Source organism: Eucalyptus grandis, chromosome 6 (genome assembly GCF_016545825.1).
Source record: "Eucalyptus grandis isolate ANBG69807.140 chromosome 6, ASM1654582v1, whole genome shotgun sequence".
Taxonomy (NCBI): Eukaryota; Viridiplantae; Streptophyta; class Magnoliopsida; order Myrtales; family Myrtaceae; genus Eucalyptus; species Eucalyptus grandis.
This window is the reverse complement of record NC_052617.1, coordinates 5,677,139-5,699,389: the sequence shown is the minus strand read 5'-3', so window position 1 is coordinate 5,699,389 and position 22,251 is coordinate 5,677,139. Positions and strand designations below refer to the sequence as shown.

Genomic DNA, 22,251 nt, shown 5'->3' with positions numbered 1-22,251 from the left:
TTCACATGGTCGAAATTATTTTCTCTACTGGAGATGCCGCTGACACTACCAAGGCGGCTGACAATCCCTATAGTCGAGGAAGAAAGATGGTCAAAGACATATGCTGTCGCCAGTGCTTCATTAGCACCTATTTTTTTGGCATTTTTATGGAACACGCAAGACGATGTTGGAAATCTGAGCAGAGAAATCGCATATGCTATTGGCATATGTGCTGGGGCGTAGTTGGTGTTTTTGCATATGTGTACACCAGAGCTGATCAACCACCACGCAAGTTCTTATTTCCTTGGGTCTTTGGGGGATTCTTCATGAGTATAATCTGGTTCTACATAGTCGCAAACGAGCTTGTTTCTTTGTTGGTAGCGCTGGGTGTTATTTTTGGCATAAATCCTTCTATCCTTGGTTTGACAGTTTTGGCCTGGGAAAACTCTATGGGTGATCTGATGTCAAATGTAGCATCGGCAATGAATGGTGGAGATGGTGTGCAGATTGCAATGTCGGGTTGTTATACTGGGCCTATGTTTAACACACTTGCTGGTCTGGGAGTTTCACTGTTTCTTGGAGCCTGGTCTAGTAGACCTGCATCATTTGTAGTCCCCCAGGATAGCAGTCTATTTTACACGATGGGGTTTCTGATGAGCGGAATTCTTTGGTCACTCATCGTCTTGCCCCGACATGACATGCGACCGAACAAGATGTTGGGGATCGGCCTTATGTCAATTTATTTGGTCTTTCTGGTTTCAAGGTTAATCACATCTATGGGTGTGGTCTCATTGAATGGTCTTAGTTGACGGTCAAGTCATGAGGCATGGGAACTCTGGTCAGGGTAATGTGTTTTAAAATATGGATGCCCCCTTCTCGACACAGAGACTGCTTTGTGCCTGTTGCCTGGATCATGTAGCTCATTTTAGTGTTGCACATTGAAAAAGTTACATAAGAATAGTTGAGCTGTAAGCTGGGCCTTAAGAATGTATCCATTCGATGTACAGTATTGAATTATCTTTGTGAGAGTCCATCATCTCCAAATGCTGCTGCTTTTTTCATATTGAAGGTCGACATAGGATACTTGTGAGATTGGCTTGTGACATGCTATCTGTGCTTCTGACACCATTGTTATTTCTCATTTTCAGAAGAACGTAGAAACTGTCAGATTGCAAATGAATGAACGAATAAATGACACAAAGTATCATATCATAAATATGTTTTGTGTTTGGATTGGAATGGTTGCTTTTCAGCTAGTGATTGGAGAAACTAGCCAGCACATTACTGGACCTAGATGTAGCTACATGCAGGATAAGAGTGAGAAATGTGGCTCGGTTATATGGAAATTCTGTCTTTCTCGTTCTGGTAATGCATATTTCCTCCCTTTGTTCTGGTTGGCACCGCACATCCTAGACAGAAGAATGTCACAATCAATAACGAAAGCAGAGAGGTTGCCAATATGGAGCAAGCGTCTTGCACCATACCCCATATCCCTATGCAATTGCTGATTCGAGTAAAATGGATCTGCAATGAGTTAAGTTTGCAATCAAAGCGGCAATTGATGGTATTCGTATGACTGTATGAGTTCAAGTTTGTCTTTTTGCTGTCAGTTCGACGAATGAAGGCATGATCATGCTATGTTTTATGTTATCTTGTTCTTTTGTGTGATGCACTCTGATCGAGCTTAAAAAGCACTTACAGTGCTGTGATAGGGTGCTTCTAAACTAACTTAACCAGAAAATTCTCATGTTAGGCGAACTCTTTTTTTTTTTTTTTTTCTGTGGGTTGTGGTGCTTTGAGCAACACTGCGCTTGCTGACACCATCGACTATATAGGATCAGCTTACCAATGTTTTATTCATGCTAAATGGGCGATCATGACTTAGCCTGAATTTAGTTTCCTCCTTAAGTTCTCATTTAGTTTTGTTATGTAAAACAGGAGCAAGAGCTAGCAGTCGCTGCTAGCCAGCTTGCGAGTGCGAAGTCGACTTCTTCGCAGATTCCGATCCAATGTGCAATCACACGGATGAAGGATTACTAAGCCGCGAAAACAAGCTGCACCATTTAAACAGCCCACCGGTCCTCATTTCTGCTGAACAAAGATGAAATAATCATGGTTTAAGAATTTGATTATTCAACTAGCTGAGGCAGGAAGATGAAATGAGTGAGGTGAGATAGGAAGAGTGTCTACTTTGATTTTTTGCCTTGTGAATAAACAACCACCGTTGTAAATGCATTCATGACATCTCTGAAACCGACACTCGTGAATCTCAACTATAGCGGTACATAACTCAGATTTTTGAATAATATAAGGTTTCAATTCCTTTATAGCATGTGGATGTCCAGATTGTTTAAAGTTGCCAATTGTCTTGTTTGGTGTTAGTGAGTTGTAGCAGAGGTCGCAAGCTCATCTTGGCCCCTGGCAATCCCATGGCGGGCCACCAAGAAGAGTACACATGCCCCAAACTTTCTCCGCTAGACAAAATAATTAGCGACTTTCGTGACCATTTTAGTTTGACTTTTAATTTTTTTCTGTAGGAAAAACCTTTAGCTAGACCGTTTGGCAACTTGGCATTCAGTTTTTCCACTAAATCAAATCAGAGGTGGAAAATAAAATGAAAAGGAGTTGCGTAGGAGCAATATGAAAATTAAATAGAATGAGGTATCGGGTTTGGACGCCAAATTTCTTTTGCTCAATAAGAAAATGAGATTTTAAAATAGGTGTGTGCAAAGTTTGATGGATTATTTTTTAGTACGGAAACACGTACGAATTAATTTCGGAAAGCTTTAACAAAAAAAAAGAGTTGTAAAATGGTTGTTCGGCAAAAAATGGAGAAAAAATTGAGGTATCGGGTTTGGACGCCAAATTTTTTTTGTTCAATAACACAATGACGCTTTTTAAAGTAAGTGCCTGCAAAGTTTGATGGATTAATTGTGAGTACGGAAACACGTACAAATTTATTTCGAAAGCTTTAAAAAAAATAGTTGAAAAGGATTGTTCAGCAAGAAATTGAGAAAAAATTGAGGTATCGGGTTTGGATGTCAAATTTTTTTTTTGCTCAATATCACAATAAAGTTTTAAACAAGGTACGTGCAAAGTTTGATGGATTAATTTTGAGTATGGGAGTACGTACGAATTTATTCCCGAAAGCTTTAAAAAAAAAAAGGTTGAAAAATGGTTGTTGAGCAAAAAATAGAGAAAATTTTGAGATATCGGATTTAGATGCTAAATTTTTTTTGCTCAATAACACAATGAGGTTTTAAACTAGGTGCGTGCAAAGTTTAATAGATTAATTTTGAGTACAAGAACACGTACAAATTTATTCCTGAAAGCTTTAACAGAATTCCGAGGCACCCCCTACATCCTAAACCGAAAGGAAGCAGCTCGAAATGATGCCATTTCGCATCTATTCCATTGTTGGCGAATCTCTTGGGTACAAAGTCTTCGGCATTTTCTAACCACACATTAAAAAGATAGGTGCTCAACAATTGAGCTTCCTAAACAACACTGAAGACGAGGGAATTCTTACGAGCATAAAAAGCAATAACCGTGTTGGTAGAAGCATATGCAATTACACACGAAAACCACATGTTTTCGTCAACTTATGACTTTTTAACACATTATCTTATATACTCAATTAACTGCTCAACACAAAAGCATATGCCTTCTTTATTATCATTCAAGTCTCAAGCTTCCCAAACATGGAAGACAGAAGAATTCTAACAAGCATAAAAAACGATTATGCTGCTATCTTTCGCCTCCTGGTGAATTTTTGTGTGATGATGCATTGTCTCCGCCTTTAGAATCGTTCAATTCATTCAACGTAGGATGTTGAAAAGAATTAGATAACCCCTGTACAAAGGAATAAAATATATTTTGATAAAAATGCACAATTTTCTAAACAATGGGCATGCTGCAGTTCAGCATCCCCTTTCATATTTAGATTTTCATCCTCCAGCTCCCCACATTTTGCCTCATTTTCAGCAGACAAAGCACGCTCTCTTTCAACCTCTTCTTGTAGTAATTTGTCATTAAGGAGCAAGTTTTGCATCTCCTCTTCAACATCCATCAGTCTTCACTCTGTTACTTCCATCCTCTCATGGGTAATCCTCGCTTCCTCCTCTGCAGCTTGCTTCGATTTTTGTGCTGCAGACAACATGTTGCTGAGTTCTGTCAATCTCATCTCAACCTCATTGAGCTGACTCCATGACGTTTCAAGTTGCTTTTGCCATTGACTTAGAGCCATCTCTAGCTTCTCCTTTTCTTCTTTCTTCTTCTCTAATTCCTCCTGCAGCTCTGTCGTTCTATTGATCATGGCTTCAAGCTCAGATTTGAGAGTGACTTCATCAGATCTGTTTTGATCCAGAGCAGGCCCCACTCCATGGCTGCAGCTTCCACTTTCTGCGTCAGTAAAGCTGCAAGCATTTCCATCTCCAGAAAATCATCCATTAAATCAAGTTCTCCTGAAGAGACCATGAGATTCTTTCCGAAGGATTTCTCTTTCTTAAAATGGTCGAGTTCGGTTATTAGAGCGAGATGCCCATGACTCAGTGGCACGGCTCACAATCACTTGGCTCCAAGCAACTCGCTCCGCACGTCATTCTCATCGTACCAACCTATCCCCTACATCGATTGGCTATCATCGAAGGACTCTACACAAACCGATGATGCAGAGAAAGACTTAAGATCGTTTGTCGCACTTGCTTTATTTTTCAAGATCGGAGTGCGGCATTCGGCTTCCAGCCTAGCTACCTTCTTATGCTCTCTAAATGCCGTTTGCTGACTGTTTCTGCTACTTGGGTGCTCAAATCACGCTCAATAATCCTAAGTTCTAGCTCCTCCGACATAGAAAGGACTTTGGCTTTGAGGGCCACATTCTCTTTTTCAGCAGCATCAAGCTTAGGGCCGAGATCGAACATATAACTGAAGAAGCTTCACTCTTGGCTGCTTGAAGCTGGGCATGGACATTGGAAAGCTTAGTCTCAAGCTCGGCCTTTGTTGATTCCCACTCACCAGTTTTCTTGACCACAGCTTCTTGGATCTTCTGCTCTTGCTCTTCCCTCACCTGTCTGAGCTGCCTCACACATTCCTTAAGAGCTCCATCAAGATGACTGATTCGATCTTCTAGTGTCGAGTTCCTTTGTGTTGCAGCCTCCAGTTGTTTCTTTAGCACCAAGACTTCATTTTCAGCCTTCTCCCATCCTACCATTGAATATCAGAAGATAAAAACTTACGACGAAGTACATAGGCACAAAAATGCAAATCCGAATGCAATGTCAAAAGATTTAACGCAGGAACGGTTGAAGTAGATGTCATCCTCAAATCTAAAACTCCATGCGATTTCACTCTTGCTCGATTGAAAGCTTCAAATCTTGTTACCCGGACATTAGTGCTAGTAAGGCTAGTATCCTCCTTCACTTTCTCCACTTGCTTTATTGACGTCTCGGCTGCAAGACTGGAGGAGGAGGAAGTAGTTATCGATGATGATGGTGGCGCTTTAGGTTGTTTGGAGCATTTATGGAAGAGGGAAGTCCTCATCCACTCGGGACTCTTGGTCCATTACAAAGCCAAGACACAACTAATTACGAGTCGCCTTTTTTCTAAGAGGATGGCCAGCGAGCAAGAATCGAGTTGATCAAAGCCCTCGAGCACGCCCCAGCCGATTGGTCAAACCAGCTGCAAACCCACCTGAGAGAGAATCCATTGTGTGAACAAAAACTAACACGAGCATGAACCTTCCCAATATTAACATAACCCCACACCGAAACTTCAATCCCAACATCGAATGAACTTGTGATATCACGGACTAATTAATAGCATAATCGAACAAGGAAACAACTAAAGTTCATCTTTTCAGCTTCCAAGGCACGACCCAACACTCTATTCGGCACAAGAGACGCACATCCCATTACGAACAACCTCCGCACCGGTGTAGCTTAATCTCAATCTCATGAAGCGAACCTACCCATGATGCATCATCAAGCTAGAGTACACTTGCTCATCACCATGGAACGAAATAAGAAAGAAGAATCCGTGACACCGTAAAAGAGAGAGAGAGAGAGAGATGGACGACGTCTACCTGGCCGCGAAGGAGACGGAGACTCGGAAAGAGGTTGCTCGCGGGGTTAACCCGATGGGGGCGCTCCGCAGAGGAAAGAGGAGAGAGCGGAGCGGAGGTCGCGAGAGGGAGGCGAAGGGCGTCGGCGTCGGAGTCGGGAGACGGACTCCGGCGCCGACGGAGGCAACCGGCGGAGGTGGAGGGCCGTCGGCGTCGCGTTTCGCGTACGGCACCAGCTTCTCCAGCAACCTCGCCTCCGAGCCTTCCGATGTGTGGGGGTCTCGCTTGGCGGGCGCGCTCGCCGACGTTGAGGGGAGCTCGAAGAGGCCGCTTCTCCTCCGCGTCTTTGCATCTGCGACCCAGAACGCCGGAACGAACGACGGAGCAGCAACGAGCCCGAAGAGAGAAGCGAGCGAGCACCGGAGTAGCTGCGGCCGTAGTGTGGTTCGTCGGCGACGGCAGGGGAACGAGCGCGGAGAGAGAATTTCAGATTCAAAAATTCGAAAGGAAAGAAATGGAGAGGGACGTGCGTCCGAACGGCGTTTTCTTTCTCAAACGAAGGAAAGAGAAAAACGTCCGCAATAAATGCTCTGACAGGAGAGAGAGAGCGTGCAGGCTAGGAGGAGAGAGGGCATCGGCAGGCTAGGAAGAGGAGAGAGAGGGGAAGAAGGCAGAAGACACAAGTGGGGCCACCCCTCCACATGGCATCTCGTGAGTGGCCGGGGACCACGCTGACGTGGTGGTCCCGGACCACCCAATATTTTCTCCCATGGTGGGGGCCGTGGGGCAGTGGCGCAGGGATGGAGATGGCGGCGGCTTGGGCGTTGGAGATAGCCAAGTCCAATATTATATTCATTTTCAAGTCACTATCAGGTGTCAAGATGGATGAGAGGGTAAGAGTACCAATAGGGTGAGAACACACCTTCGAAAAATTCTACAAAAATTCTTCACGAATAATACCTTCGAAAGACTGCAAAAAATTCTTCCTCCGAAAAATTCTCCACGAATAAATAATACCTTCGAAAAATTTTCACCAGAAAGGGAGGAAATGTTGTTTTTGTGCTTGACGAATGAAAGGTTTTTAACGCGTTTTTAACGTCGAAAAAGCACGTTCGACTTTTCTGACGGGCAAAAGACGTTTGAATCGTTCGAGTCAATACCCAGCGACTCAAAGGCACTTCACCTCTTAAAAAAAAAAAAAAAAAAAGGCAGCTTCACAATTGCGGAGAACCTTCTCAAGAAAAAAAATTAAAATTCAAACAATGAAGCCTGTCTTTAGGCGGGTTTCTACCCTCAAACGAAGATGTTTTTTTTTTTTATTTAGGATTAGTAGCATGAAAAATTCATAACTGATACACATATGAAAAATTTAATCTAAATTAATTTTTTTGATCACAACAAATTATAAACTGAATATTTGTGATATTTTTTTGTCAGAATATTTGTGACAAATTTACTCTTTATTAATTTATATTAAATTGTCGAGTTTGATGGTATACCAATTTAATATTTTATCCTTCGTTTATAAATTATTTACTAATTGTGATTTTCATGATATAGATCAAATTTAATGAAAACTAACTGATATTAAATTTGTCACAAATGTATTATTTGAGTTTTTATAGTTAAAAATTAATTTGTATATTCATTTGAAATTTTTTGTGATATTAATCATTTTATTTATTATCCTAAAGAGTGCCCGCTCTATGTCTCGGTTTCTCACTTGATGAGCCTCCGATTTGAGTGAGCCTTGCGTGATTGGAAAGGTCTCGAGTTGAATTACAAGATTTGACAGGCTGATGGCCCCAAAAAATGGCCGCTGGTCCGATTATCGGGCCAAGAAATTCGAAAGCATGCAAGCGTGCACTGTTCGCTTGCAATGTAGGGCAGACTTCTAGAGTTGCTTTCTCGCGAACCGTAACTCCAACTTGAACTATAAAATCCTATAGACTTGAGAGATATGGGGTATCAATATGACTTAACTGAATGTTGGCCCGATCGTTGCCAACGAAGCAAGACCGTAAATATGTCCCGAAATTGACTTTTATAACAAAAAATTTCAATTTCATGCGAAATTGAGCTCGAATTTCTTTCCTGCATTTCAGGCAAAAGATTCGTGCCAAGAAGTCCAGTAGCGCACTGGTCATCTGCAACGTAGCCCGGACTTCGAGAGTTCGTCTCTCTCGAATTGTGACTCCAACTCGACCTCTCATAAAATCCTACAGAGGCAAGGAGTTGTGGGGTTTCAAAATACCACTATAAATCAGTTGGATTTTGGCCGGATCAAACCCCTAAATAGGTCCAAAATTAAAGCTCCCGAATTGGTGCGAAGTAGATGTAGAAGAATCTCTTAACTAGTGTTTGGAAATGGAAATGGAGAACCGCGGGGCTCAACCCTTTCGGCGAGCTGCAATCCATCATCGTTGGTCTTTTCACCTCTCTCTCTCTCTCGGTCACTCTGCGGTGTGCTTTTGAGAGAGATCAAACGAAACAATGAGGCCCATCTCCCCCCCCTTTTTTTTTCAGAAAAATTGTCCAAAAAATCCTAAATTTATTGTATAATGACCAATTCAGTCATAAACTTTTTAATTATGTCAATCTAATCTTAATCTTAAACCTTTTAATTGTGCAAATTTAATCCTAAACCTTTTTGAATTACAAAATTAGTTCTTCCAACTAATTTTGGTTGGATATCATTGACATGAATAATTTTTAGTTCTAAACCTTTTATTCTTTTATTTTCTTTTCATCTTTTACAAAGGATTGATGGAGTTGCTAGCCACTGGCTAAGAGCCGGCTACCTTCGTTGGCCCTTAAGCAAGAGCCGCAAAGCCCTCACCAGCCACGGGCGAGGGTCATGGCACTTGTTGGGTTTGGCGAGCCTCACTAGGGGCCGGCGAGGTTGTTGGCCCTTGCTTAGTGGTTGATAGAGCTCTCAAGCCAAAGAGCTACTGACCTCTGCTGACCTTCTTTAAAAGAGGGTGAAAAAAAAAAAAGAAAATATAAAAAATAAAAATTCAGAATTTTTTTGAAAATTTAAAAGTTGTTCACTTCAATTCCGATTGTGCCATATAGGACGGTTGGCATTGACTAGGCTATGCATGTTGATAATATCTAGCTAAAATTATCCGGAATGACTAAATTAGCAAATCATTGAAATGCTTAAGACAAATTTGGCAAAAATTGTTGAAAAGCGTAAGACAAAATTAGTAGAATTAAAAAATTTAGAACTGAATTGACAAAATTAAAAGATTTATATTGAATTGACCGTCATACAATAAGTGTAGAACTTCTTGGACATTTTTCCCCTTTTACCATTCTGCCTCAATAATTATAAATTAACTCATTCTTATTATTCAATGAGGGACTCGCTTATAGTTGATTTATTTGAGTTCTAGAGTGGCACTAAAAAGTTTACTACGTGTTGTTGTCCGCTGTCTTAAAAAAAGAAAAAAAAAATTTGGACGTATTTTCCTTATTTACACACATTTATCCGTGAAATATAGATTTCCTCTACCTGAAATCATTCACTATTTGCTAAGTGGGGATTACATCAAAACCGAGAGAAGCGGCCATAAGGTGTGGAAATGAGAGCTAGAAGTCGTAACACTTGTTAACACTTGTTAACACTTGATTAGGAAATTTTCCGATTTTCAACATATTAATTACATATAATATGAAAAAGGCAATGAAATGAAAATTGCAAACTTTCTTTTAGTGCTCTAAAGGCATTCATGGAAAAATTCCTCCTTTTAGTTTTAGCTAAAGCCTGAATGGCCTTAACCGGCCTCATGGGGCTCAAAATAGATCGATTTGATCTGATCCGGGCTTTCAAGGCACTAGGCAAATTTGCTCAGCCCTAATATTAACCGCTTTAGTTGCGGCAATTATTATTAAATACCTCTTTTTACGTTTTAGGGTGATTCTAATATGGTTAGATTCCATGCTCCGAAGAATTGGAATTAGTGCCTGTAGAATAGATTTCAAATATTGGCCAACATCTTAATCACCTTGAACCCTGCACACCCCGAGCTGGAAAAGAGGAACAGTTGGAATCAAGTGCATGACGCAACCCCTAGGATATACAATCTCCTTGCGGTAATTATTTTCTTTCACAACTCTATACATAACGGCATGACTAAACAATTCAGCTGGTAAGGAAAATAAAATACAGTAGGTAGATAGAAACTCTATCCAGTTCCAATACCTTGGAGCCATTAAAATCTAGCTCAAATTATCCAAGATAGAAAGCTCAAGCTAGGCACCAAAGTAAGCAAGAATTAATCGGAAACTTTGTAAGGCTGGGATTGTCCGAAGATGAAGAGGATCCCTCTCCATCTACCCATGCTCAATAACGGCTTCCCTTCCCTTAGCAAGATCAGTATAGATGGTGAGGAAAGTTGGGAGTCGATGGAGTGGGCTCCTCCTCATGCAGGTCCCTGCTTCGACCCTTTGTCTTCTCTTTATTCTTTAATAAATGATGGAATAATCGTGAGTCATTCCGACAATCCGTCTTCATCTCTTTCTTTCCGCTTTCCATTTGCAATAGCAATATGAATTAGTTACTTCGAATTCTATAGCCCAGGATCGTGTATATTATACAAATGTCAGGTCTTGATTGTGATCTCATGCTCAAACTCTTCCCGACGTCCAAGGTACTCCTGTTTCCTGCCATTCATATCTGTTGTCACAATCTCTGCTATGTATTTGTCAGCAATGCCCCTTTACAGACGACTCGAACAATCTACTTTTAGGAGCTTTTCATATTTCACATGACTGTCGCAGAACCGTATGACTTATCTCAGTGCAAATCAAGGAAGCCATCAAAGCTCGATACATAATCATACATCAAAAGCAAGATGAACCTTAAGGACTTGTTCCCAAGTCTTGTTTGGTGCTTGTCGCCTATACTTGTTATCTAGCCACATAAATACAGATTGCATTTCCATTACCATCTCTTTACATATAACTAGGAATTGTCAGATGAAACTCTCGTCCATGGAGCAACATTTACTTGTTTATCTTACCTATTTCAGCCAAGAAAGGAATTTAATGGGCTATAAAGCTGAAGCTAGAGGTACCAAAAGGGCTCGTGGCAAGATAGCAAAACTTCGTGGATACAATTCTTGCCTGCTGGAACTAAATCTTCAGGTACTTGAAATGAAAGAAACACTGCTAGACTCTTCTTTATCCTCTTCATTAGGCTAACTCAAGACTCTCTGGAAGATTTCATTTATAGTTCCATATTAATGCCCGTAGATTTAGATAACTTACATATTTCAGACAAAGATAAGCCAGTTTTAAGGCAAGAGGTTACCGTGAGGTTATAATGCACATTTTTTCCGCACATTGACAGCCTAGGTATTAAATAAAGAGAAACAAGTTAGATGCACCATCGTCTGCAATTGCAGAGGCAACTGATTCATCGAGTTCTCCTGAAATTCCAATTCATGGAGCGCAACCATAACCAACTAAATGAAAGCCCTGCTGGTTCAGATACTTTTGCAAGCCACTACAGAAGTAAATGTTGAAACAATACATAATACGCTCGAAGAACTATTAAATTATTAGAAGATACATGTAGCAAACCTCTCAAGCAGGTACTTTGTAACAACTCCAGATCCAGGTGCAAGACTTGTTCTGATCCATGGTTTAACCTGAGACATGCTTGTTCTTGTCAATCTCTTCTGCAACTAAGTTTACATGCCCAATCTCAACTTGAGGTGCTTAGACTTAGCTCACCAGAAAAGTCCAAAGAGGTAAAAAATTTTGACAATCAAAAATCAACCTCCAAATCAAGTTCACAGGCTTTCTCTGCAACAATCCCAGTATCAAGCATGAGACAAAGGTTTGACATGTTTGTGCAACTTCTAATTGCTGCTATAATTACACTACCATTCTTAACCTCTGCAGCTAATCCGTGGAATGAAAATGGAACCACTCTTATCTTGTGCCTCGTTTGGTACAACAAATCCCTGAAATAATTTAAAGTGCGAAACAAATATGCTAAAGTCACAAAAATCAACATTGGGAATACCGTAATTCATTCAGGAAGGTTAAAATTAAATTTCTGATAACAATGGTATATAGGCATGTTCCATACGTTAAAATTATATATAGGGACGTTCCATACATTGAAGCAAAGTTTGAAATGCTCTATTGACCCTTCTGTGCGATCCAGGGAAAGGCTGAGATTGAAGGATCCACTGAGGCAGCATGTTGCGGTTCTGTCTAAAAAAAAGTGGAAGGGTAAACTCTGCCTTAAGGAGTATTCAAGAGGCACGATGAAGATCAAGGCCCAATAAGCTGGAGTTGATAGAGAAGGGATCGAGTGCTGGAAGACCAATTAAATTAGGAATGGAAGAGGACTCCCCTCTCTAAAATTCCCTCATAGTATTCTTATGTGTAGAATTGCTTTCCTCCCTCATAGCCTTCATAGTACTCTTTATATCTGCAAAATAGGAGCAAATCAGTCAAAAAGGACACAGCAGAGAAAATCCAGCACACACTCATGAATGACCATATCTCCAGCAAAGATTGAGAGTAAAAGATAGAAATTAAAAAGCAGCAAGATCCCAACTGAAGGAAGGCTTTAGCTCCGACTTGACCCCATTACAAGTTCAGCCACTTGATTCAGGTGTTGGTGCACTTCATTCTTCTTGTTGCCATATTCAGAATGCATATCTGGGCAGACAAGCAAAACCTACGAACCAGAAGAAAGAGGCAAGTTACTTCATTGAAAAGTACCTTAAGCAATTAGAGATCTTGTTCAAATACATATAGCAACAGTAGCATCTGACTTTTTACCAAGAGATCATGGTGGACAAATAAAACTGGCAGGAGAACTTTTAACATGCTGGACATCCACATAAGAAAAACACTAAGCCTATCACATATGAAAATCTGCTGCAGCACAACCCATTTGACATTCAAAGAGCCCAGGTTCGTGACCATTTTACTTAACCACATATAATAATACATCTATATGTATTTTCAAAATGCATGTTTTTATTATACGATGATATGTTGTCATGTCATTTGAAGATTCAACTTACAATATTCTATAGGTTGTGCTTATTAACACGAACATAATGGAACATAATGCTAGATGTTATTAGATAATTAGATTAGATTTTATTAAATTAGGTTAGATTAAACAACTAAATTATTTTATAGAGTGAGTTTTTTTAAGTTATGAGTTAAAATCTCCATTTTTCAATATAAAATAGAATGTGAATAATATTATATATTTAATGTCGAAGCATTTGTCAGAAGCATTGTACTCATTGCAATAGTGCTCGAGAATTTTAAGGTTTTTTTAAGTTAATTCTATTTTAATAAGAATGAATTATTTTTCAGATATGTAAAAAGAAATAAAAGAAAAAATAAGTTAGTGATCATAACCTTACAGATAAAGATACATACAGATTTTAAAAGACATTCTGCTCATAAGTGGCAAAAAAAACGGGACACCACATTTCTGGACCATAAGTGGTCTTCACCCAAACCAAGTGCTTGCAAGGCTCTAATCTGACAAGGAAAATATAATGAGAGGATTGCTCAACAAAGCATTGTCTCTTCACTAGTCCTCCAAGATGACTTATTTCCGGTAGTCAATAAAACATGCGACGGCGTTCAAGATGCACAGCATGGCCACACGAAAAAAAGTCAAACCATATGGCAACTTGAGTTGAGTTTGCAGGAAAGCATGCTCGAGCAGCAGGTCTTTCTTCAAGAGTGGCGTTGCAGGGGATCCTTTCCCTAGGCTTATAATTCTGCAAAAGGCCAATGTTACTGCTGCATGACTATGGACAGAAAAGCTACATCTTTGCAGAGACTTTTAAGAAGTGACGCAATTATATATCAATTAACTCATAACCTATAGCATTCGGAGAACACCGTCTCGACTGCGGAACAGGACTTTCTTTATTAGCATGTTCCCCTTTTCGGAGATAACGTTGAAGAAGAGCCTGGGCATTGGGATGATCCCCCATCAGCATCTTCCACTTTTCCTCATCTTCCACCCTAATATGCGGAAGGTCCTCAATATCACGTAATCGCAGTTGCAAGGGAATCCCCTTCAGTTCTGGGCATTCGTACACACTCAAATTTTTCATGGAATCACAGCTCATTGGGACTTCGCATATGCTCTTCAGCTGGGGTAAATCACATAGCTCCAACCACTCCAGCTTTGGGAGAGAGATTGAAGAAGGCTGGAAGGATGAAGGGGTGTTGTTTACAGGAGTCATTATGCTTTCTTCTTGGCCTTGTCCCGCTCCGCTTATCATCTCCACCATTCCTTTGCAGTGATTGACCTTGATACTTCGAAGATTTCGAAGATGGAGCAGCCACTCACGTGGAAATAGCTTTCTCATGTTATTGCAGCAATATACGTCAAGGAATTCAAGAGAAATCTCTTTGTCTGGCATGTAATGGGGAGGACCTCCGATTATCTCCTCCATGTTCTCACAATTGTATACTGTGATTCTGCTCAGATTAGGGAAGTGGGGCATCCACTCATTTTCCACCGCTCTCTTCATTTTATCACAGCAATCAACCGAAATCTCTTCCAGACTAGGGAAGGCTACGAACGGATGTGGTGGTAAGGATGTAACTGCTGCTATTATCTTCACCATTTCCTTACACTCACGTATTTCAATCACTCGAAGATGCAGAAGACTGGATTTAGATCCATGCCCAAAGAGATACTTCAGTTTCGAACATCTATATAATTTCAAAACCCTAAGGCTCCGGAAGAAGAGAGGGGTAGGGGCTGCAGCAGGGGAGTCATGCATGTCGATTACTTCTTCGTCTTGTCTTCCACAAAGCACCCCTAAGTTTTCCCATCTTTCTATTTCTAGCTTCTCAAGGTATATAAGCGGATCCATGCCAGACAAATTTGTTATACCATGGCAATCCGTCGCTTTCAATGTCTGCACATCATGAGGAATCAAAATAAAAATGCCGGCGCATTCCCGTCCCACGTTCATAATAGCATGACCCTGCCCTGAAATGTAGACTCTCCTCGCCAGATTCCCAAATTGAGCACCAGCACTTACTCCCACAATAAACTTTGACTTTTCTGGACCCATGTTGAGGTCGTAATAACAAAGGTTCTTTCTCTGCTCAATAACCCTCACGCACTTGTTGAAAACATCCACATTTTCAAGGTAGCATCCAAATGTCTCCAATGCCCTCAATTTGGAAATGTCTTCTTCAATTACTGCCCAAACTGTAAGACATTGCAAGTTTTGTAAATGCTCCAGTGTTCCTTTGGGTAATCTCTCAATACTTGTTTCGATAAGGTCAAGGTATCTCAAGTTCACCAACTCTTCCAGACCCTCGAGCGCTACAAGACTCTCACAGCCTCTAGCGTCCAACTTTCTTAAAGATTTGAGCTTCCCTAGATAAGGAATATGGCGCATATTCCTGCACTCTCTAAGCAGTAGTGCTCTCAAGTTTACCAAGTCTGAGATGGAGTTTGGAAGTTCTGTCATATTACATCCACTCATATTCAGAACCTTTAGCCCCCATAAGTTTTTGAAAAAAGAATCAGGGATGACATCCTCCAATATGCTTCGATTCAATAGACAAGTCGATAGCTTAGGACAATCTGGTGACATGTTCAACGGAAATTCTCTGATGTCATTCTCCATCAAAGAAACTATCTCCAAAGTCTCCGTCCAATATTCCTCGGGTGGTATCCTCATCATCCCCTTTCCTACTTTTACAATGGAAGGCGCACTCATGATATGCAATGCCATCTTTCTAATCAAATTGTGCATCTTGATGTTGCTCCCATGATCTTCCAATAGGCAAAAATCTTCCAGTTTCTGCAGAATGGTTAGGCCTCTATTATATTGTTTCATCCTCGTATTCAATTGACCAATCAATCCTCGGTCAATAAAGAATTCTATCAACTCAAACTTATCAATCAAATCTTCCGGATAAAGTGCACAAGATAAGAAACACTGTTGAATTTCATGATTACCAAGGCGATTATAACTGAATTTTAGTTTCATTAAGACCTTTTCCATATTCGTTTGCCCCATATCCGATTCTCTCAATTTCTCCAAGCAATCCTTCCATTCAAACACATTGGTCACTCCTCGCATGCTTCTTGCCATCGCGATGACTCCAAGTGGCAAACCTGCACATTCTTCAACAATGGACTTCACAACTGCTTTAGTTTCCAAACTAAGGGCCTCCTCGGATTGGAGTTCCTCCAAAAATAAAATCTCGGCCTCTTTTAAAGATAGAGGTTCAATTTTTATCTTCCTTTGACACTGCATCTGGTGGCATACTTTAGAGGATCGAGTGGTTAAGACCAACTTAAATCCATCTGCTCTAATAGGGATTCCCACCTCTTTAAGATCAATATGTTCCCACACATCATCGAGGATTATGGTAGACTTTCCTCTTTTGGCTAAACAATCGGACAACATTGCTGCTCGCTTGCTCACATCCTCTACATGTAGTATGTCTAAACCTAGTGCCTCCCAAATGCCGTCCTGCAACCTTTGTGTGTTGAAATCTTGTGACACAGTGATCCACAACACATTGCCATAGTTTGCTTCTTCGAGAAGTCTATTGTGTATGTGCTTCATAATAGTCGTTTTACCGACTCCCCCCATTCCATAAATGCCTAATCGGGACACTTGATTCCCCACTAGGTACTCCAAAATCTTTGTAGTATTTCTCTCAAATGCCTCTCCCACCATCTTTACTTCTGAAAATTTATTGAATTTGGTCTCTCTAGCCTGAAATAGTCCATCCAGGAAACTGCCATGTCTTACAAGATCTTCTGCTTTTTGCATCAGTATATCCCCCTCTTGATGATGTGATGGCAAACAATCCTCACTTGCTGCTTCCTTACAACAAAAATCATTTCTAAGCTTCTCCACATCCGTCAACCATTTCATAACTTCCTTTCTTGCCTTCCTCAGGGATAGAGACACATCATATCCTAACTCATTCCTTATCTCAGGTTCTCTGCTATAGAGTCGAGCTACTTTTCTTTTCAAAGCTCCAATATTTTCAAAGTTGTTGACTCTGCCTGGATGACTCGTCATTGTCACAACCTCGTCCATATCAAATTCTGCAATTTAAAAATTCCATATGTTAAGAGTCTCATGACAGCACTCTTGCTGCCCCCATAATAATGTAACAACACTAGCTACATGAGGATTAATTTTTGTAAATAACTATAGACCTGGTAATGATGATGGCCTTATCAGGCCTATTCCACAAGGTTCAATACTATGGTTATCCTTTCTAAGCTTCTCCACATTCGCCAACCAATTCACAACTTTCATTCTTAGCTTCTTTAGGGATAGGGATGCAGCAAATTCTATCTCAACCCTTAGGCCAGCCTCTTTGCTATAGAGTAGTCCTAGTTTTCTCTTCAAAGCTCTATCCTCTTCCAATTTGCCTATGTCTGGGTAACTCGTCATTGGCGCAACCATATCTAATTCTGCACTTTAAAAGTTATATCTGTTGGAGTTGGATGATAGCAATCTTGCTGCCCCATAATAATGTAACATGGTGATAAATTAGGATTAATTTTTTGTAGATAAACATAAACCTGGTAATGACGATGAGCCTATCAGCCTAATCCACAAGGTTGAATATGAGGTGGAGAATTATTTGGAGCTTGTGATGATGATTTGATACATGAATCCATTAGAGCTTGTGGGTGACGTGTGACTGAATGAGACTAATTTAATATAGATTGATAATCTCATACCTTGTAATGTTGATGGGCCAATTATATTTATGATGTCCCCTGGAATGTGCGGAGGGCAATTAAATGGCTCCAAAATAGGAGGTTGATTGTAAGATTTTGATGGAATAGCTGGCTCTATGTCTACAGAAGCTCGTGGAGAAGATAATCCAATGCCATGTCCACACTGCCTGCGAAAGCTCTGATCTGGTTGATTAGATTGCTGGGGAGTGTTGGTTGTGGCCGTGTTAGTGAATTGAGTATCTAATACAATGGGACCAGGCAAAATGGACCCCTCTAACTCATTCTGAGAAGAGTTATCAAGGAGTCCGCAGCATAATAGCGCACTTGAATTCTGTTGTGCATATGATGTCTCAAGGTCCAGAGTCTCTGTTAAAAAAAAAACAAAACACAAAAAGGAAAAAGTTCATTATCAAATTAGGGAAGAATGAATTTGGTGGAGGAGATGCACTAGAGTAACTGGTTGCACCATCCAATGGGAGGTCTGTGATGTTGACTGCCCTCTCCTCTGACATGATTTGTTCCGTCAATTCATGGCTTTGTGCTCTCAAAGGAGCTGAACCTGGTGCTCTCAAATGAGTCACACCTCTCAAATTAGGGAAGAATGAATTTGGCGGAGGAGATGTACTAGAGTAACTGGTTGCACCATCCAATGGGAGGTCTGCGATGTTGACTGCCCTCTCCTCTGGCATGATCTGTTCCGTCAATTCATGGCTTTCTGCTCTTAAAGGAGGCACACCTGGTGATTAATTGAGATACATAATGCATTAGTTGGATTCATATAGCTGGCTTCAGGAACATTTTGAAGTTTAGGGCACAGAGATGCTTGATTTGGCATGCCGTGAAAATTCCCGCAAGATACACTTTTGATCAAAAGAGTTTCACTAATTCTAACAAATTTAAATGGATGTTTAGACATTAAAAAACTAAAGTAAACCCAAATCCATAATTAAGATCAGATCGATAAAAAAAAATTTACTTTGCTAAACTGCACATTTTCTGCGGCAATTTGGAAGTGCATACCTAGGTGCAATTGTAAGTTGGCTCCTCCCTCCACATTTGGTGGATGAAATGCACTGGTCGGAGCTGCTCTAACATTTCTTTGTATCCTGTCCTTAGACACACCTCGGTCGCTCGAGTCCCTCACTTTTTTAGGCATCAGTCCGTCCTTGACTTCTGCTTTTACACTAACATCGACTCTCTCACATACTTTAATACCATAACCTGAAACTCCAGCGATGTGAGCCTTGAGTCTTGTAACTCCACGTTGCTGCTGTCCGCAGAAGTTACACTTCCACTTATTTTCAGTCAAGATAGTCGCGTATCTCCAAACTGGATCCCTTACTCTAGGCATGACTGCTATCGATATCCTACAAAAAGTAGTCCAGTTATACAAGGATGTCCAGAGGGTGAGTCTCTATTTGATTCTTATTCTTATAAATGGAAGATTGCAAAGATGAAGACATGGCAACATACTGGTTAGGACAGAAAAGGAAGATTCAGATGCATGTGAGTGGCAAGGAGCACATCAAGAAGTAGAACTAAGAAGCTGTTCTTGAGATTCTGAAGCACTGGTCAGCATCCAAGAATTGAGCAAATAGTCTTTCTTTTGCCAAAGGTGCTTTCTTTTGCCGAAGGTGGAGATCCAATTCCTAAAGAAAAAAAGCCAAAGGCCTGGTATTGTAAATGGGAATGAACAGCATTTGGTGAAGAATCAAGAGGAACAATGCCACAGAGACAACAAAACAGTTGCTGAGAATACACGCAGGAAACGTCTCTGTCTTTCCTTCATTATTTCCTTATGTTTTTCCATGCAAGAGAGAGAGAGAGAGAGAGAGAGAGAGAGAGACTTGGTATTAGTCAAAGCCTTCAATTCTTATCAACAAGAGTGTTGTAAAGTACGGATATGCTTTATTGTATTGCACTGTACTCCATTCATGAACACTTGCCATGCTAGCATCTCCAACAGCAATTGCCATAGATTACTAATCTGTGAAAGTTTAGTGGATTCCTTGTTGTCCGAAAGGCTATTTCAACTGAAGTTTTGTACAATCTTTAGCCACATGAAAAGGGAACTCCAGTGCTACATGAAGGCCTCAAGGAGAATTGGCACGTGGCTCATTAGATAATTGTTGTCGCATGCTTTCACTTTTTATATCTTTTCCTTTTTACATTCTACACCTTAACCTATTAGTAAAATAAATAACTTTTCCCTCTTTGAAGATTGATAACATTTACTCCACCTTGCATAAGTTTCACTTTTCTATTTATTTTTCCTCAACATTCTACAAAATAATATATTTTCAATATAATTAACCCCCATGCATAAAAATGTTGATTATCAGGATATTATCTGTTCAGTCTTATTATTTAATATATTAAATTAAAAAAAGAAAAATAGTTGACCAAATAACCTAGTAATTAATCAATTATTATTAGATACATAGTCAGTGTTAAAACCCATTACACATTTACAATGAATGGGTGACATGTATGTTCAGAGCTATCTTCGTAACAGAATTCCACATGTCAACGCCTAATCGTGAATGTGTGAACTATGTTTTACATAGGCAATGGACCTAATAGAATTTTAATTTAATATAATGCATGGAGATTGCCAGCTCATGCTCACACATTTTTACATTGTTTTCCTCATCATTTCTAAAATCTATTACCAAAATAAAGAACAATTTGTCGATTTACGTGAATGCCACTCTGCCTCACATAATTTTCACCTTTTAGTGGGGCCATCGAATGGGTGGATCGGATCGAATTTGGGTCGGGTTGAAAATGGTCCGACCCATAATGATTCACTTCACACAATGTAAATTTAATGACACATACCCAACTTGACTCGCACTCGACCCATATTACCAGAACAAATTAATATGTAACCCAATCTAGAAAAACCCTTACTCACCCATTTAACCCGCTTTATGCTCTTCATGTTTATAGATTACTTAAATAAAAACTTCACATCAAATTAAAACAAGTAAATCAACACAGCTAAAAATTAGTAAATACAGGAAAAAATGTATAAACGTATAGATTGAAATACTTATGAAGAACTGTCGATAAGAGAACTTATCATAAATTATGAAACGAGTTCCGCTTTTAGTTTTTGGTTAAATATAGACTGGGTATGGGCCGTCCATAATCAAGAAACAGGTTCCACGAGAAAAGTAAAAAGAAAAAAACACAGCATTCAACCCACCTGGCCTTGGTATTTCTAAAAAGTTAGCAAACTTAGCAGATCTCTATTGCAAAGTCTTGACCAAAACCCACCAAACTCAAAGTTCTTTATTTTACAAACAAGTTAAGGAAATATCAATTAACATTAGTCATATACAATGATACGAACCAAGACATATCCAAGAAAAAAAAAGTTCCCATGACTGCGATTCGAAGAACGACATGAATACGCCCAGCAAGCTATGCAGAAAGCACAAATCGTAAGGTTTTAGGGCAAATTCTACTAGGCTGAAAGACTCGGTTTTAGCATTAAGTTCTCCCTCAATTGAGAATACAGCCTTGCACAGCAGGTAGCAAACTTGCAATACACTCGACTAGTTGAGAGGCCATTAGCTACTAGTGCTCCATTTAGAATCAATTAAATCATGCTCTGCGGCTATCAGCTACTAATTCTGTTTCGAACTACCCACGAGAGAGAGACAGATAGAGCGAGGGTGGAGAGAGGATTAGGTTTGGTACCTATGGTAGCCAGCAAAGAGAAGATGGCGATGGGCCTCCAGAAATCGCCGAAGCCCGAGACTCCGCCTCCGCCGAAGCCGCCGTCGCGCCTCAAGACCGAGCTCCTCGAGGTCGTTCCAGAGACAGCGTGCCTCGTCCCGGTGCCGGAGGGCCTGATCTGCTACAAGAACGCCGAGATCGCCAAGTCGGTGAAGCGAATCGAAGAGCTGGAAGCGTCGAACGAAAGGGTGAGTCGCGAACTGGAGGTGTCTAGGGTTCGGCTCGAGGAAGAGACGAAGAGAGAGCGAAGAGGAGGAGAGAGGAGACGTATTCGACCAAAAAATAGGGAAAGAAAAAGAGAAGCCTGAACACTGGATTAAATGGGTCCACAAGATAGCGAACAAAAAAGAGAACCCGGTGCTTCCTGGAGGCCTCATGACGTTTCTGGATTAAAATGGGTTCATGGAGGCCTCATCGAGAAGAAAAATGAATTGGCATGGGGCCCATTAGATAGCTGTACTTGTCGCGTGCTTTCGCATTTTTATATGTGTTTCTTTTTCATTCTACAACTATAGCCTATTACTAAAATGAATAAAATTGATTTTCCCCCCTTTTCCTCTTTGTAGATTTGATTGTTTTTACTCCACCTCTCATAACTTTGACCTTTCTATTTCTTTATCCTCCTTAAATTATACGAAATAATATATTTTCAATATTTTAATAAATAGTTAGCATCATACAAATTAACCCCATGAGTGCGTAGAAATTTTGAACATCCAAA

General features: G+C 40.3%; 1 protein-coding gene across 1 annotated transcript; it reads right to left on the bottom strand.

Moving 5' to 3' along the window:
* Positions 1–10,121: 10,121 nt before the first annotated feature.
* Positions 10,122–21,857, bottom strand: LOC104451267 (disease resistance protein RPS2). The gene is made up of 11 exons (XM_039315243.1): positions 21,492–21,857; positions 18,804–19,150; positions 18,250–18,519; positions 17,784–18,149; positions 13,463–17,135; positions 12,618–12,740; positions 12,171–12,488; positions 11,933–12,012; positions 11,780–11,851; positions 11,627–11,694; positions 10,122–10,705 (listed from the first exon to the last, which is right to left on the bottom strand). The coding sequence occupies exons 2-5, from the start codon at positions 19,132–19,134 to the stop codon at positions 13,894–13,896; spliced, it is 4,209 nt and encodes a 1,402-aa protein (XP_039171177.1). The 5' UTR covers positions 19,135–19,150; positions 21,492–21,857; the 3' UTR covers positions 10,122–10,705; positions 11,627–11,694; positions 11,780–11,851; positions 11,933–12,012; positions 12,171–12,488; positions 12,618–12,740; positions 13,463–13,893.
* Positions 21,858–22,251: the final 394 nt, after the last annotated feature.